A 15,159-nucleotide genomic window follows, 5' to 3' on the forward strand; every position below is an offset into this window, starting at 1 on the left:
CGATCACATTATTTGTTTGTGGATAACATTTAACCATCATTACACCGAATCCAAATGCGCACACCGCCCCCTGTGGCCGCCCGCAGAACATCTTCCGCTGCTCGTCTCCAGTGTTTGGCTTATTATTAGCTTGGTGAGTGTCCTTGAGACGAAAACACACTTAATAATATATGCTAAATGGTCATGTTGTATATTTGTAGTAGTTTATACAGTTAAAACGTGTATGTTTGACAGCAGGTCAGAGAGAGCGAGTCAAACTCTGTGTTATTTACAAATACTCGAGTTAAATCTACCGAGCTCAAAGAGCTTGAGAATTCATTTCCTTCCGTATGGGCTTTGTATTACTCTCAGTTGAGTTTAGTAACATACAGCCTTTAAGAATTCAGTTTTGTGTGTATTTTTTGGGTTCCATCTCATTTGCTAGCCGGCTAACCGGTCTTGTGTTTGCTTGCTAGTTAGATCGTTAAAGCTAACGTTAATGCAGATAAATAAAGTTAATCATGACAAAGCGTTTTAATGTTTTGAAAGCTGTCACACATAATAGTATAATATAATCATAATTTACTCAATAATAACAATAGCATCCTAATGGAAGGGTTTGTTGTGATGCCCAACATGTAAGGGTTTGTTGTTTACACTTCACGTATTGGAAGTGAATGCATCTTGAATTTTCTGGCTAATAATCTAGCCTAGCCACCAGTGTTGTTTTTGGTAACTAAAACTATTAAAAATATATATTTTGTCACTTAAAATAAATGTTAGCTGTATTAGTATGTCAGTGTGATTAGTATGTACTGAAGGACTAAAATAATGAATCAAAATAGAACTATTCAACAAATAAAAATGATAAAAGCACAACGTTATTCAAACTTAAATTAAAATGAAACTGATCAGATCTGCTTGTGAGTCAACCTAGAAAGCATGTTTGTCACTGTCTGTTTTTTTTTCAACAGTCATGTAGTCACAGAAAACACTACATAAACGTCCCTTTTCTCCACAGTTCCCCACAGTTTCTCCTCTATGCTCCAGCTGCGGCCAGTGGAAGAGGATGAATCTGCTGCTGAGAGTCTGGAGCTGAACCGAGCTGTGGCTGACGATGACCATTTCCTGTTGGCTGAGCTACTGTCACAAGAACGCTACAGAAAGTGCATTAATCAGCAGAGTGGTTGGGGTATCCCAGGTACCCCGTTACGCATGGCTGCTTCCAAAGGTACATGCGTCACCGTTGCACGCACTCTCTGATGTCACACCTGAGTTTGTTGGACACCAAGACGCAGCTGTTTTTTCCCCTGCAGGTCACCTGAGGTGCCTGCAGTTACTCTTGGCCCATGGGGCAGAGGTGGACCCCCTTGATGTGAAAGCCCAGACTCCTCTTTTCACTGCCGTTTGTGGCCGTTACTTGAGCTGTGTGCTCGCCCTGCTCCGTGCTGGGGCTAACCCGAACGGAAGTCACCTGAACAACAGCTCACCCGTGCTCACCGCCGCCCGCGAGGGTGACCCGGAGATCCTCCGCCAGCTGCTTCAGCACGGGGCAGAGGTCAACGCCAGGTCAAAGGTGACGCTGTGGGCATCGGGGGTTGCCGTGTGCAGCGGGCCGCTTTACCTGTCAGCCATATATGGACACCTGGACTGCTTTAAAATGTTGCTGTTATATGGAGCGGATCCGAACTATAACAGCCCGGAAGAGAAGGTGATCGGCAGGGCCACACAGCAGAAGACGGTCCTGGAATTGTGTTTGAGACACGGCTGTGGAGTCGAATACATTCAACTGCTCATTGACTTTGGGGCAAACGTCTACCTGCCGACCCTCATTATAGAGAAGAGCACCAAACAGAATGAAGCTGTTGAGCTGTTACTGAAAGAGCGAGGTGAGAAAATATTTTCTAGCAGTATGACGTTTATTTTTTTATTTTTAAAATTCCATCAGGGTTGTTTTTGTTAACCAAAACTATTAAGAATATATACACTGCTGTTCAAAAGTTAAGATTTTTAATGTTTTAAAAATAAGTCTCCTCTGCTCACCAAGGCTGCATTTATTTAATAAAAAAAAGTAATATCGTGAAATATTATAACCATTTAAAATAACTGTTTTCTGATTGATTGAATATATATATATATAATTTTTTTTTATGTAATTTATTCCTGTGATGGCAAAACTTTCCTTCAGAAATCAGTCCAATATGCTGATTTACTGCTTGAGAAATATTTATTATTATTATTATAAATGTTGAAAACAATTGTGTACAATCTTTTCATGATTCTTTGATGAATAAAAAGTTCAAAAGAAAAACATTTATCTGAAATATGAAGTTTTTGTAACGTTATACAATACTGTTCAAAAGTTTTGGGGTCAGTAAGAATTTTTTATTTATTTATTTTTTAAAGAAATTAATGCTCGTATTCAGCAAGGATGCATTAAATTGATCAAAAGAGACTGTAAAGACATTTATAATGATACAAAAGATTCTGTTTCAAATAAATGCTGTTCTTTTGAACTTTCTATTCATCAAAGAATCCAGAACAAAAATGTACACAACTGTTTTCAACATTAATAATAAATGTCTTGAGTAGCAAATCATCATATTAGAATGATTTCTGAAGGATCATGTGACACTGAAGACTGGAGTAATGATGCTGAAAATTCAGTTTTGCATCACAAGAATAGCAAAGTGAGCGTTTCACCTTTTCAATGATTTCCTATGAAAGTTAGAGGACAACTCCGGTGAAAAATGCAAACGCATCCCAGAGAACGATCTACTCGTAACTGTGTTAATTACCCCTAGGTTCATTTTTCACCGGAGTTGTCCTTTAAGCTTCCATAGGCATGACTGGACACGCGTCGTGAATGACTGCCGTGCTTACCTCAGCTCTTCGCTCTCATGATGAATGAAATCTGACTCTTGCTGCGTCTGTGCCGTGACGTTCGTTCGGCTCACTCACACGTTATTGAAAAGACATGTTCAGTTTTTTATTGTGGTGTCTATTCTCTAACTGAACAAAATTATTGTATTACTATGAAAATCAAAACGACGGTGGGGGCGGTGTCAAGGTGGGCAGGTGATAACCAGTAGCCGTGGCTTTGGGAGTGGCCTCGTAGGGCAGCGAAGCAAGTGCATTCTGGGAGTTGTTGTCTTTTATCCACAAGAGACAAAAATACATTTTCTGTCTCTTCTCAGTCTAGAAGGCACCAAATTCAAAAATAATTTCACATTTCTACTACATAAATGACCCAGTTTAAATACACATTCATCTTCCCAGCGCTGAAGTACTACCCCTTTAAGCAAATGCATTTGGTAAGCATAAGGGGCTTCTTTTAAAAACATTGAAAAGCGTACCGATCCCAAACTTTTGAACCGCAGTGTATATATTTTAAATAAATCTAAAATAAAATAAATATATAGATAAAAAAGTTTCTCTTTAAAAACTTAAAGACTAAAATTAGAATGTTTAAGCTGGAGTACTAAAACTGAAATTAAAATAATGCTAAATAGAAATATATAAAAAAAGACAAAAACACTCACTTTAATTAACCAATTAAGCTTATTTAAAATATTAATGAAGACTATAATACTAAAATAACACTGATTGTCATGCGGTTGTGAAATAACTTGTTTTATTAATCTGTCTTTTTTTTTTTTAACAGGGTGTCCAAAGACTCTGGCCTCTCAGTGTAGATTGGCCATTCGTAGACACCTGATACAGGTGAACAAGATTCACTCTTTGGACACTCTGGAGATTCCACCCAGGCTCATCAACTATCTTGAACACAAGTCCATGAGCAGTGTATTGGTTTACTAACAAACCAGAGCATATTCAACTGTGCCTTACTAAAGGACAGACTTAATCCCTCACACATAGACTGGACAGGTAGACCATACAGACATTTAGAGAGAAGGCTCTGTAGTTAATGATATGGACTCACTCGTATGCAATCTCACAGACGGACCAATACACTGCTAACAACCTCGGTTTACTTGAACATCCTCATGCGTTAATTTGCTTGATAGTCATTCAAATTTGTAATATTACTGTATGTAATAATACCAGAAGTGTTGTCTAATAGAGTTAATGCTCTAGAACTATGCGTTGTCATACAGCCTTGTTCTCTCTTTTCAAGATCATCTGGAGGTTTTCATTTGCCATGGTAAATTAAGCTGTTGTAAAAATAATTTTTACAGAATCATTAGTTTTGTTAATTAGTAACAGCTTGATGAAGGATGTAAAATTGTTGGTAACTGTCTTATCAATCTTAATATGATGTATGAAATCCATTGTGATGTACTTGTGTCTATGAAACCCTTGTTAGAGCAGATGCACTCTATCAACAGATGTCGTATAACATCCATTGTGAATGTTGAGTGTAATGGAGATCATTCTGTTCATGTGAGGTTAAAGGCTTTAAAATGGACATCGGTTGGTTCCAGAGTCTTCATAAGGATTTATGACAGGTATTGAATATGTAGCTTGAGAATCAAAATGTGTATCAGTCTATGCTAATGGAACATGCATATCGGCTTCTGTAAGTGTATTTGACGACATTATTCTGCTATGGATGACATCTGGCTTGTTAATTCATAAAATTGAAGTGCTGTACATCAGAATGTTTATCTGTGGTTGTTTTTCCACTATATTTTCATTTATGGGGTCATTTGAGGTGCCGGTTTCCACATAGAGAATGTTTTTATTCACTTCTTAAAAATGTATTATTGCACTGATGTGGAAAACCTAAATGACTAACATTAAGCATGGAGGAGCTGAGATGCACATTGCAGAGACAAACCTCAACAAATACTGACAAAACCAGGGCTTTAAAATCCAATGTTATTTATATACTGCTATTATAGTATTTATTAATATTTTGAATTGGCTTGTATTTTCCTTTTCCCTTTTTAATATTAGTTTAACTTTTAGTAGTTTTAGAGCTTTTGTCATATGTATTGTTTTTTCAGTGTAATTTATTTTAGCATCATTTCTATCAACAACGATTTTAATAGTTTTAGTTAACAACCCATTTTCAAACTTTTTGATGTCAAAGACCCCCTTTTTAAATGCAAAGGCAGTAAAATTACATAATTGGCTTTTATATTGTAATTGTACTAAAACAAATTAATCTGGAAAATAATTATTTTTATGAAGATGTTTTTTCTTCTTCTACCCAATACCACTATTAAAGTTAGGCAAACAAACAAAAGAGAAATATTTTAATTCAATTCAAATGTATTTGTACATTGCTTTTCATAAAAAAATAAAATAAAAAAAAGGTTTTGTTCTATAAAGTGACAAAGAGAAATGGTTAACATTAGGTTTGACAGCCTTTAGTATTTTTGTTTCTTCTGTGGACCCCCAAGCATCCTCTTGTGGACCCCTGGGGGGTCCCCAGATCCCAGTCATGTATCTTTTGCTCAAATTTGCATTGCACACATAAATACTATTGCTTTAATTACCATATTCAAGAGTTTTGCAACAGATTATTTAATTTATTTTCATTGTTTTGTTAAATGTTTTTTTTTTTATTGTGCATATAAATTGTATATATAATTGCCAACACAGTAAAAGAAATAGATATTCCATGGTACTACACTTCCCAAAATGCACATAACTCGGAAGCGCCGCCAACCGCTCCAGCGCTCACTGAACAAAGTGAATCACAACCGGGAGCTCCTCCAGCGCTGCGCGAGGAGAGAGCACATCACTGCACGTAACGGCGGAAAAGATGGAAAAATAAGGCAAGTATCGCTCATGTTTCCGCTTCTGTGTTATTCGCCCTTTCATTGTGTGAATGGGCACGCAGAAGCAGCTGTTTGTATATGCAAGTTATGTGAATATCAGTGAAGCGGTCGGGAGCTGGTTAGCGTCTGGGCTAGCGCGCGCCAGTTGCGCGTTCATTCGCAGTGATGGTGTCCAGCTGGGGACACTGTGTGCAATCTGTTGATAGAAGTTTTTTTGTTACTAATAATATTTTCATGGCAGTAGTCTGTGTATTTGGTCCATGGGGTGTAGCTTTTCGGAGTGTACGCTTTCTGTACGTGTTTTACCTTTGTTTATGATGTACAAACAGAGTGTTCAGGCCCGTTGGCTTCAGCCAGCTTTTGTTTTGATGGGTTTAATCCAGCGGAACTTCACTCACGTTATGTCTTGCATTGTATATGTATTCACTTCAAGACTTCATGTTATTGTATGTGATTTTGTCTGCCTCAGTGGTTAAGAAAAATCTTTAAAAAAAAAAAAAAAAAAGTATTAACAAATTATTTTCACCTAATGTGCAAATGTAATTTACTCATTTCATAGCTAAATGACACTGACTGCATAATAATATGTTTTGTAATTGAAGATCGTTGTAACCAGTGGGGGAAACTACAGTGCATATAATGCTAAGACCCAATAGACAATTAACAAAAAGTATCATATGTGGATATGTGGAAGTAAGTTATCATAATGTGGTACGGTTTTAGTAGAACAGAAAGAGACCAAACAATGAGAGATGTATTTATTATTGGTTTTATTCCATTGAATATATATATATATATATATATATAATGTATATATGTGTGTGTGAATCTATCGGTTATCTATTCAGAATGTGATTTTGTATTTTCAACTCATACTGCTGTTTTCCACTCACATGGCTGTTTACTTGTGTGCATTATCTATGAGCCCAAGAAATCATATGTGTATTTGTAATAGACATTCAATGTAACGTTCACAGCCAATCGATTTCACGATTCCATTGCCACATCCATTTACACAGTGCTCGAATTGAATCGTGTTTTGGGGGGTCCCCATAAAAAAATGTTTGGGTTGGTGTTGGGGTAAATCGTGCAACAGGGCCGTATGCAGGATTTTGTAAATACATAGGCCACAAAAGTGATCTTAAGGGGAGTTTGGGAGCACAAGGATCCGTGAAAGCTAAAAATGCTGTATTATGCATGCCAGTAGTTGGCGATGTCACTTTGTAAAGAAAAAAGTCACAGTTTTCACAAATGCGTATATTTGTAGTTTACACTGAGACAATAACTGTTTTGTTTTCAAAAACGTGCTCTTTGAAACGTGCCCTCAGTACTCGCACGCTCTGAGAGATGGTTGTCTGTGCGCTCTCAGCCAAAGCACACACACATAAAGCCGCCTCTCAAAAAGCCACCCGCTGCTCTTGACTGAATAACTTTTTTAGCTTTAATAAGGATTAATCTTTATTTAATTTATACAGTTAAGACCATAAAGAGCCTACATAGTGAGAATTTTTTTTAGGTGAGATAATTGTAATTTCTTTTTTAAAATAGGTATAGAAGTTGCCCTCCAACTTCCCCCTCAAATTAAAAAAATCCCCCCCAAAAGAGTCACCTAATGCAATTCCCCCCTATTTTCTGAAACAAAATTCAGGCCTCCTGATAAATCAGTGCATTAAGGCATGTTAACTATTTTCTTTATCATGATTTTTATGTAGGAAAACACTTGATGTAAAACTGTGCATATTGTTATTAGGTTCTGGGATCTTTTTGCCTGTAATTTTTATGCATTGTCTATTACATGCATGAATTTTGGTCAGTTAGTACAAATTTGGTAACAAACTGGTGGCAGGATTATGCTTTGCTCATAGGGATTACAACTCCATGTTCAAAATATTTGATCAAAAACTCCCAAAATGTCATAAGCTGTTTTGTTTACTTTTACTAGATAGACTGCTGTCTATTTTGTGGAACATTAGTAGGATCCTCCATGTACATTATGTACACAATCTTATTATATCTCTGTCTTATTTTGCAAGTGCCCTGCAGTGTGCACACAATGCTACCACAACTTAAGATAATGAGTTTTACATTATGCCTGCCTCAATACATTCAGAGGTGTTTAAAATGCTGGGGGAAAAAAGCCTATTCAGCAGCTAAAGAAACTTGTGACATAAATAAAATCAAAAACTTCATTTAGAAAATTGTCTTTATCTCCAAAGGACAATCATTCTTAGTTCTGTTGTTTTTTTTTTAGTTTTGACTGTTTCTAATGGTTTGTCTTTAACTTCTGTTTCTTTCACAGGTATAACATGCCTGATAAACACAGTCCGCATTCCTTCCAGCCTGCCTCTCAGGAAGGAGTGTTTACCACAGACATGCTCCATTAGCAACAGTGATCTGTGACACTATGGAGACCGCCACAGGAACTGAGGTTGTTGGTGCAATAGGTGGTCCACAGTCAGACCCCATTTCCCATGACACCCCTCAACCTCAATCACCCCCTTCTGTGAAAATACGGAAGTCAACTTTCAAGTTTTTTGGAAGTCGGAAGAACATCTGTGTTCTGCCCAGCTTTTTCAGTGGCCGTGGAAGAAGTCAGAGAAAGGGGTCATCAAAAACAGGTGTAACAAAAAGCCAAACATATGACGGGGTGAGTAGAGCATGCTGGGAAGATTTGGGCAAAGGTAGCGGTGATGTGGCCTCAGGGGACTTTGAGTTCTGCACCTCCAATGAACCTCAGAAATCACAGGAGGACCATGGGAAATCTCAGTCTCTACCAAGGCAACGCAGAGGTCTTCGAAGTCTTTTCAGCAGCATTCGGAGACACAGGAAAAACAAAAATGTGGAAGTAGAAAAGCGTGAGGCGCTTGAAATGTCTTCAAGCTTCCATGCCAAAACAGTGCCTGGTGCACTGTCAAGCGTCAGTGACCGTAGCGATAACCATGGCGACAGTCAGGGTGAAGAGTTGGTGCCAGATGTGCCTATTCAAACCACAGGCAGTGGGTGTGAACTGCCATTGGCTGCCACTGAATGTACGAGAGATGTAACGCCAGTGCCTGAGAAACGGAAGAGCAGAGCAGAGCTGGATAAGAGGAAGAAAGCAGAAGAAGAGGAGAAGGGGGATGAGAAGCAAAATGGGAGACAGGAAGGACTGACGACATATCAACAACCCTTGTGTGCTGAGTCAGAACTGGACCGATTGGCTGAGCAGAATGTGGATGTTCCTGATGGGGAGCCTCCTGCTGCATCCTGCTCTTCTGAAAACTTAATCTTTGGTGATGTTTCATCATTGAAGAGCTTTGATTCACTGACAGGTTGTGGAGACATCATTGCAGACCAGGATGACGTCAGCGTTGCTGAGAGCTCAGTGTCTGCCGAGAGAGGCAGCCGAAATGCAGGAAAACGGAGCTCGTGTTTTGTCACATATCAAGGTGGGGGGGAAGAGATGGCAACTCCCGATGAGGTTGATGCGGATTACTTGCAAAGCTTATGGGAATCTGAAACTAGTAATGAAGTCTGCTACATCCCCTCAGACAGGGGCTCAGATAGCCCTTCACTCACCCCCGATGCAAATGAGCAAATGAGCTCTATCCGTGCCACCTCCAACAGCAGCCCACTGGGATGCACAGAAACGGTCCTCACTCCTGCTGAGCTCTTGAGCCCACAGAGTGATCGGCAAGAGTCTGTTCCCAACAGTGATGAGGGATACTATGACTCCACCACGCCAGGAATGGAGGAGGAGAGTAGAGAACGTCCACACCAGGAAAGGCTTCCACGGGACAGCTACAGTGGTGATGCCCTTTATGAGCTTTTTGAGCCTGATGATCATCTGCTCAGCCCTGCTCTTCCTCCCAAGGATGCCCACTCATTTGTTGGTGCAGCCTTGCAGGGTGACAAGAGTACAGCTAAGCCTCTATATGCCCTGGCATCGACTGCTCTAGAGACAGGAACCATGGAGACGGAGGAGGAGCGTCTGAGCAAGATCCAGCATGCCCTTCTGTGCTGCGAACTTCAGAATCTCAGAAGCCCATCCAAAGATCAGCTTCTGTTCCATGTCGACTGCTTCTACGATGAGTCAAGCCTTCCCGCAGTCGACACCGGTAAGACCGTTTTAGGAGAAGTTAACAATCAGCACTATCCCCAATCACCACCGAGATCCCAGGCTGTAATAGAGCCAGTCCCTCTCAGCAGGGGTCAGATTCAGGAGAGTCCATTGTTTGCACCCCGTGCTGATTCTGGGTTTAGCTCGCATGTCACCGACACAACCAGAACGCAGCCTCAATCTGACGATCAAAGCCCATTACTACCCACCAGAGGCTGCAGCCAATCCCAAGAAGAGCTGATGGTCTGTTTCTCCCAAGCGCTGGTAGATTTCACAAAGAACACGCGGCTTTACCGCAACTCAACTGAGAGTCTTGATGGCTCAGAGTCAAGTTCTCCTTTTGGCCTGAGTGCCCTGCCCACCATTGTCACATTCGATGTGGTGGACATGGAAAATGAGGGTGAGTGTGACCAGCAGACTGAGCTTGTCGAGGAAGAGGAAGAGTTGGCGTCTCCTTACGAACCCTTTGAGGATGATGGATGTTACCTTCAGCAAGACGCCTTTGCCGAGTGTGACCAGCGCACTTTCGATGCCTACGAACAAAGTCTGTTGCTCAGTAACCCCTGGGGCATTGCAAGCCTTCCTCGCCACCTCAGTTTGGGTCGGCCTTGTCCGCCAGTCCCCGCCCCATTAGCACTAAATCGACGCAGTCGCTCTCTTGACACTGACAGTTTGGAGTTTAAGAGTGAGCTTTACACAAGTATAACCAACTATGACTCAAAGGGGGCTGCGTTTTCACAGCGTAGGACTACTGATTGCAGTGATATGCCCTTACCGAGACAACCCTGCAGGGTTACTATTGATAGTTGGAGGCGGGGCTATGGGCGGGGTTTTGACTCCAACTCTTCTAAGCAAGAACCGAAGGTGCCACATGTGAGCCAATCCACTGTAAGACCTTCACATCTCCCCCTAAAGAACAACTGCCGTAATCATAACCTCCCTGTTGCCACTAGAGTGGATGGTGAGGGGGAGATTTTGTTTGGTGGAGGTGATGCTCTTTATCCCTGCAGTTATCCCCCTGCAGGCGGGCATTGGAAGAATCGACCTGTCGGAGTCACTCAAGGTGTGCCCCATCTTCGCTCTGAGCAATCCGCAGACCATCGAGAAATTACCATGAAGAACAGGAGGGGGGAACTTGAGGGTGGTTTCACCCCTGCACCGCCCAGATTATAAACAGTCTCTCCCAATCAAAATAAAACAATAATACAAATAGATAAGTCTCGTCACCAAAGACGATGCTGGATGTTTACTGACACACTTGAATTGTCTCTCTCACACACACACACACACACACACACACACACACACACACACACACACACACACACACACACACACACTGTAGTTGCTGTTACTGCCGGATAAGCTATGTTTTTTTTTTGTGTGTGTGTGATGTACTATGTAGTTTTTGAGCTATTTTAGTTTCTGTGAGTTTAAGAGTAGGCTATTTGTACCTTGTGTGTTACAGCATTATATCAGCAGGTGCTGTCTATATATAGATATTGCTTTGCATTTATGTAGCCAGGTATTGCCAATGAAATGTATCCATTTTGTTTGGATGTTTTGGATATGCTTTAATTATATTTGCAAAAAAGACGACAATGCTATAAATGACTTATTTTAGCATAAGAATAAAAAAACCTTAAGTAGCACATTGAAATCAATATCATAGAATCCTGTTCAAATAGCCAACTTAAGTTTGAATTGATGAACAAATAATTTTTAATAACACTTTTTTGAATTCGAAAATATGCTGTATGTTCTAGGTTTTACATCTTGGAACATATTTAAACATCTTTTTTAGCTAGTCACATTTTTGTTTTTGGCATAGCACAGACTACATTCACTGTTAAATCACATCTGCCATATTCAGTGGTATTTTGAATACCCCTGTTAAACTTCTGTACACACCATTTACTGAAGACTGAAGGATATGTGTGGTTTAACTTTATTTCCCTTTTTTTGCTGCTACACAGTATGTGATTGGTTGGGAGTACGTAACGTACTGTATTAACTGTATGGATATTTGCATATTCTCTGCATACATGCAAATCAGATCTGACCTAAAGTCTTCAGTAAATATGATCTATGTAGTTGTTAATCAAAGGGTACTATCTTGAGTCATTTAAGACAGAATGTCAGTAAAGCCTTTAATGACGTTATGTGATTGTCCTCTGCTGTTGTACTACAGTCACAATCATCGACCCTCATCATAATGCCAAAGCTTAATGCACTTACCATTTTTGCCAGTGCTTACATTCAGCTTTTAAGAATGAACCAACCTTTGTTTATCCCCTGCAAAGGAATCTAGTGCTGTTCTATAATGCTTTGTTCATTTTTTTGCAATTGGTAACCCACCCCTCCCTTTTTTTATTCCCATTTGTGAAATCAGAAAACCAAAATCATTGTTTTTTTTTTTGTTTTTGTTTTTTTTTAAACAAGGATGTACATACAGACAAAGAATGTTAGAACATCTCAGTAAAACTTGACGTTCATTGGCCTCAATGTTGTCATTTTCAAATAGGTTTAAATACATATCAACTCCCATCGTACCCCTGACACAATCCCTTTCCACAAAGGAATCAACATTGACTGGAAATAAACCCTTGAGACCTCAGTATTGCAAGTTTGTGGAATGTTTTGAGGACCCTAAGAAGTGCTGGTGTTTGAAACGGCAGTTGTTTTGTTAGCAGATCATTGTTTGGCCACAAGATACAATCTCACGTTGGAAGCAGAATGAACCCCATCAGCCTAAAAGTGCAGCTTTGTGCTTAAAAATGATTGTGAGACGGCATAAAAGTTAAACTCTGTTTGACCTACCAAGACTGTAATGTCTATTTCAATGACAAAATTAGGAATATAAAGTTATGACCTATACCAAACCAAACAGTAGGTGTATTTGACCAATCATAGGCCTTTCTCATGCACGGTAATTCTGTTTGTTTGAAAGCAATTGCTTATGTAGAGGAAAAGTAACTAGGCTAATGCATCGCAGATGTGGTACTTGGGTGAAGCGGCATTGGTCGGTGCCTTATTATTTTCTAAGCTACAAGGCATTTGCCTGATTAGCTGTGCTGATGCTTTATTTGATTGACAGGTGGTTTCCGTTCTAAAGTCAAGGAGGCTCCAGTTGTCATGGAAACTGGTTGAAGCTGTCATGCACATCTTATCGTTATGAGCTGGGGAGAAAAGAATACATTTTGGCAATTCGTGACTGACAGCAAATTATGTGTCATATTGTCTTTAGCTGCCTCCCGCTCGCTTTCCCCCTTTTTTTTCTTTACATGTCAGTAGGTGCATTATAAATATAAAATAATCCGCGAACACTTGAGCATCACATCAGGGTTTGGCTCCCTCTACTGGTAAAATTTTGTGTAACCACTCTGTATCAAACGGATTATATACAGATAATATATTTAGTAAATAATTTTACACTATCAAACCGAGGGAGCACTTTATTGTTATTATACCTTTTTTAATGTAATTTGTTTAATTAAATCGTACATGCTTGTCCATTTGTATGCCTTAGTATGGTATGTGCTTTGGTCTTAATTTAGTGTCATGTGACTGTTATTGTTACCCTATCACTCAATACATTAATTCAGCACTACAAAATAGACAGATTTACGCATTTAGCTACATTTATTAAGCATTTACAAATGAGGAATACAACATGAAATAATCTTTTTAAAGATCTTAATATAATACCGTCTTCAAACCACCGTCTTAAAGTGCTATTTTGAAAGAAATAAAAAATGACAAACCAAAGTTTCCTTTCTGCTCAAGATGTCAAACCCTGCATTTCCGCCCTAAATAGTATTGAATATTACTCATGTCACATACTATTTGGGATGGATAGTATGCACAGTGAGATGCAGGAAAGGAGCTCTTATTTTTCCTAGGGGCGAGTCACTCTCACCTAAAAATACAAGTGAAACAGCAGGAGAGCATTGATATAGTTCTGGTGCCTAAGAACTTACAAAAGCTTAGTCATGCAGCAGGTGAGTCACAGAGTGTACTCAACTGATGTAGATGTATGTAGATTTAGTTTCAAAGTTGGAACTTCGCACAGCATTTGAAGCACACAGACTACAGTAGATGGGCTTGTCTGTTTACTTCCTCTGTCGTGACCTCAACCAATCAGCATGCAGCATTCCATTGCATCACTGAAGGATGCACACACAGGGTTACTACGCAACTGCAATATTTTATTACAAAGGGAAAACCACATTATACAGAGTTTATGTATTGCCCGCTCAGCACTTTGAAGTGTTTTTCTCGACTCTACTGTGAGAAAAATGACTGTCATGTTGACATTATCACATGTTTGCCTGAATTTAAACAGATGGCTGGTTCACTGAACTCTGTTATGAGTGTACATTGTAAGAACGGTGTATTCCACAGCATCCACGCTAGTTATGGCATGCCACCAGAACTGTTCAGTGGCCAGATTTTAATATGACCTATTTCCACATGGTTTGCGTGTGCATGTTGATGATTCCTCCATTGGCACGGAGCTGTGTGATGAGTCTCATTCTCAGGAGAGAGTATATTACATAAGCCTTCGGTCTCTTTCTCTCGCTCCCTTTACAGCCTTGGCATTCATCCCAGATGTCATGCACACACGTGGGTATTGAAGATTTTGTAGATACATTTTTCCTTATCTTGAAAGGGAAAGAAACTTCTGGACATGGAACCATGTTCTTGGACAATACCATACCATTATGCTAATACCATGGCATTCTTTGAAGTATACTTTGAAGAACCATGTGAATAAACGGTCTATGAATATGGAGACCATTATACGGTATACATTGTACTACCACATACAAGTCCATTTGTGTGCGGCTTTACACTATATTTTAAAAGTAATTTTAGATTTTTATAACTTAATTGTATTTTTAAGATTTTAGGCTTAAGCTAAATTTGTAATAGTACTTTTTGAAAACTTGGAGAATCATGCAAATAAGTGGTGTATGAATATGGAGAACATTTAGAACAATTAAAGTGCCATTGTACTACAAAATCCCTTTTATGTACTGCTTTAAATTTTATACGTATTTGTATGCCCGGTTTCACAGACAAGGCTTAAGTAGTCCCAAACTAGATGTTTGAGCTGTCTTAACTGGAAGCAATTGAACTGGCATATCTTAAAATATGTCAGTGACATTGTTTTGTTTTTAAGGCACATTTAAAAAGTAAATGTTCTAATTGAACTAAAAGCGATTTCTGGCTTAATCTAAGCCCTGTCTCTGAAACCAGGCCATATTTTAATAGTAATAGGCTATATTTTTGAGATTTTTGATTTAATAATATATATTTTTAGAGACA

At 39.3% G+C, this 15,159-nt stretch overlaps 2 protein-coding genes across 5 annotated transcripts; both read left to right on the forward strand.

Annotated features, from left to right (window-relative positions):
* The first annotated feature begins 58 nt into the window (after window positions 1-58).
* On the forward strand, window positions 59-4,605 carry asb12a (ankyrin repeat and SOCS box-containing 12a). Of its 4 annotated transcripts, none has more exons than XM_079815221.1 (4): window positions 59-133; window positions 1,001-1,210; window positions 1,296-1,868; window positions 3,644-4,604. In XM_079815221.1, exons 2-4 carry the CDS (start codon window positions 1,021-1,023, stop codon window positions 3,796-3,798), a joined length of 918 nt encoding a protein of 305 aa, XP_079671347.1. In that variant the 5' UTR covers window positions 59-133; window positions 1,001-1,020; the 3' UTR covers window positions 3,799-4,604. The 4 variants fall into 4 exon arrangements, with proteins under 4 accessions (XP_079671347.1, XP_079671345.1, XP_079671348.1 ...); XM_079815222.1 differs by having other exon boundaries at window positions 88-133; window positions 954-1,210; window positions 3,644-4,593; XM_079815219.1 differs by having other exon boundaries at window positions 1,001-1,868; window positions 3,644-4,605.
* A 1,037-nt stretch (window positions 4,606-5,642) lies between these two features.
* amer1 (APC membrane recruitment protein 1) lies at window positions 5,643-12,444 on the forward strand. The gene is made up of 2 exons (XM_079816311.1): window positions 5,643-5,726; window positions 8,029-12,444. Exon 2 carries the CDS (start codon window positions 8,134-8,136, stop codon window positions 10,999-11,001), a length of 2,868 nt encoding a protein of 955 aa, XP_079672437.1. The 5' UTR covers window positions 5,643-5,726; window positions 8,029-8,133; the 3' UTR covers window positions 11,002-12,444.
* Window positions 12,445-15,159: the final 2,715 nt, after the last annotated feature.

Source organism: Gobio gobio, assembly GCF_949357685.1.
Source record: "Gobio gobio genome assembly, chromosome: 4".
Taxonomy (NCBI): domain Eukaryota; kingdom Metazoa; phylum Chordata; class Actinopteri; order Cypriniformes; family Gobionidae; genus Gobio; species Gobio gobio.

What these genes read in the sequence shown, in the direction of transcription:
- asb12a (XM_079815219.1), top strand. Translation starts at nt 1,097, where the DNA reads ATGACCATTTCCTGTTGGCTGAGCTACTGTCACAAGAACGCTACAGAA. An exon ending in GCTGTTACTGAAAGAGCGAG is followed by an intron (nt 1,869 to 3,643) that starts GTGAGAAAATAT and finishes TTTTTTTAACAG; the next exon opens with GGTGTCCAAAGACTCTGGCC.
- amer1 (XM_079816311.1), top strand. Translation starts at nt 8,134, where the DNA reads ATGGAGACCGCCACAGGAACTGAGGTTGTTGGTGCAATAGGTGGTCCA.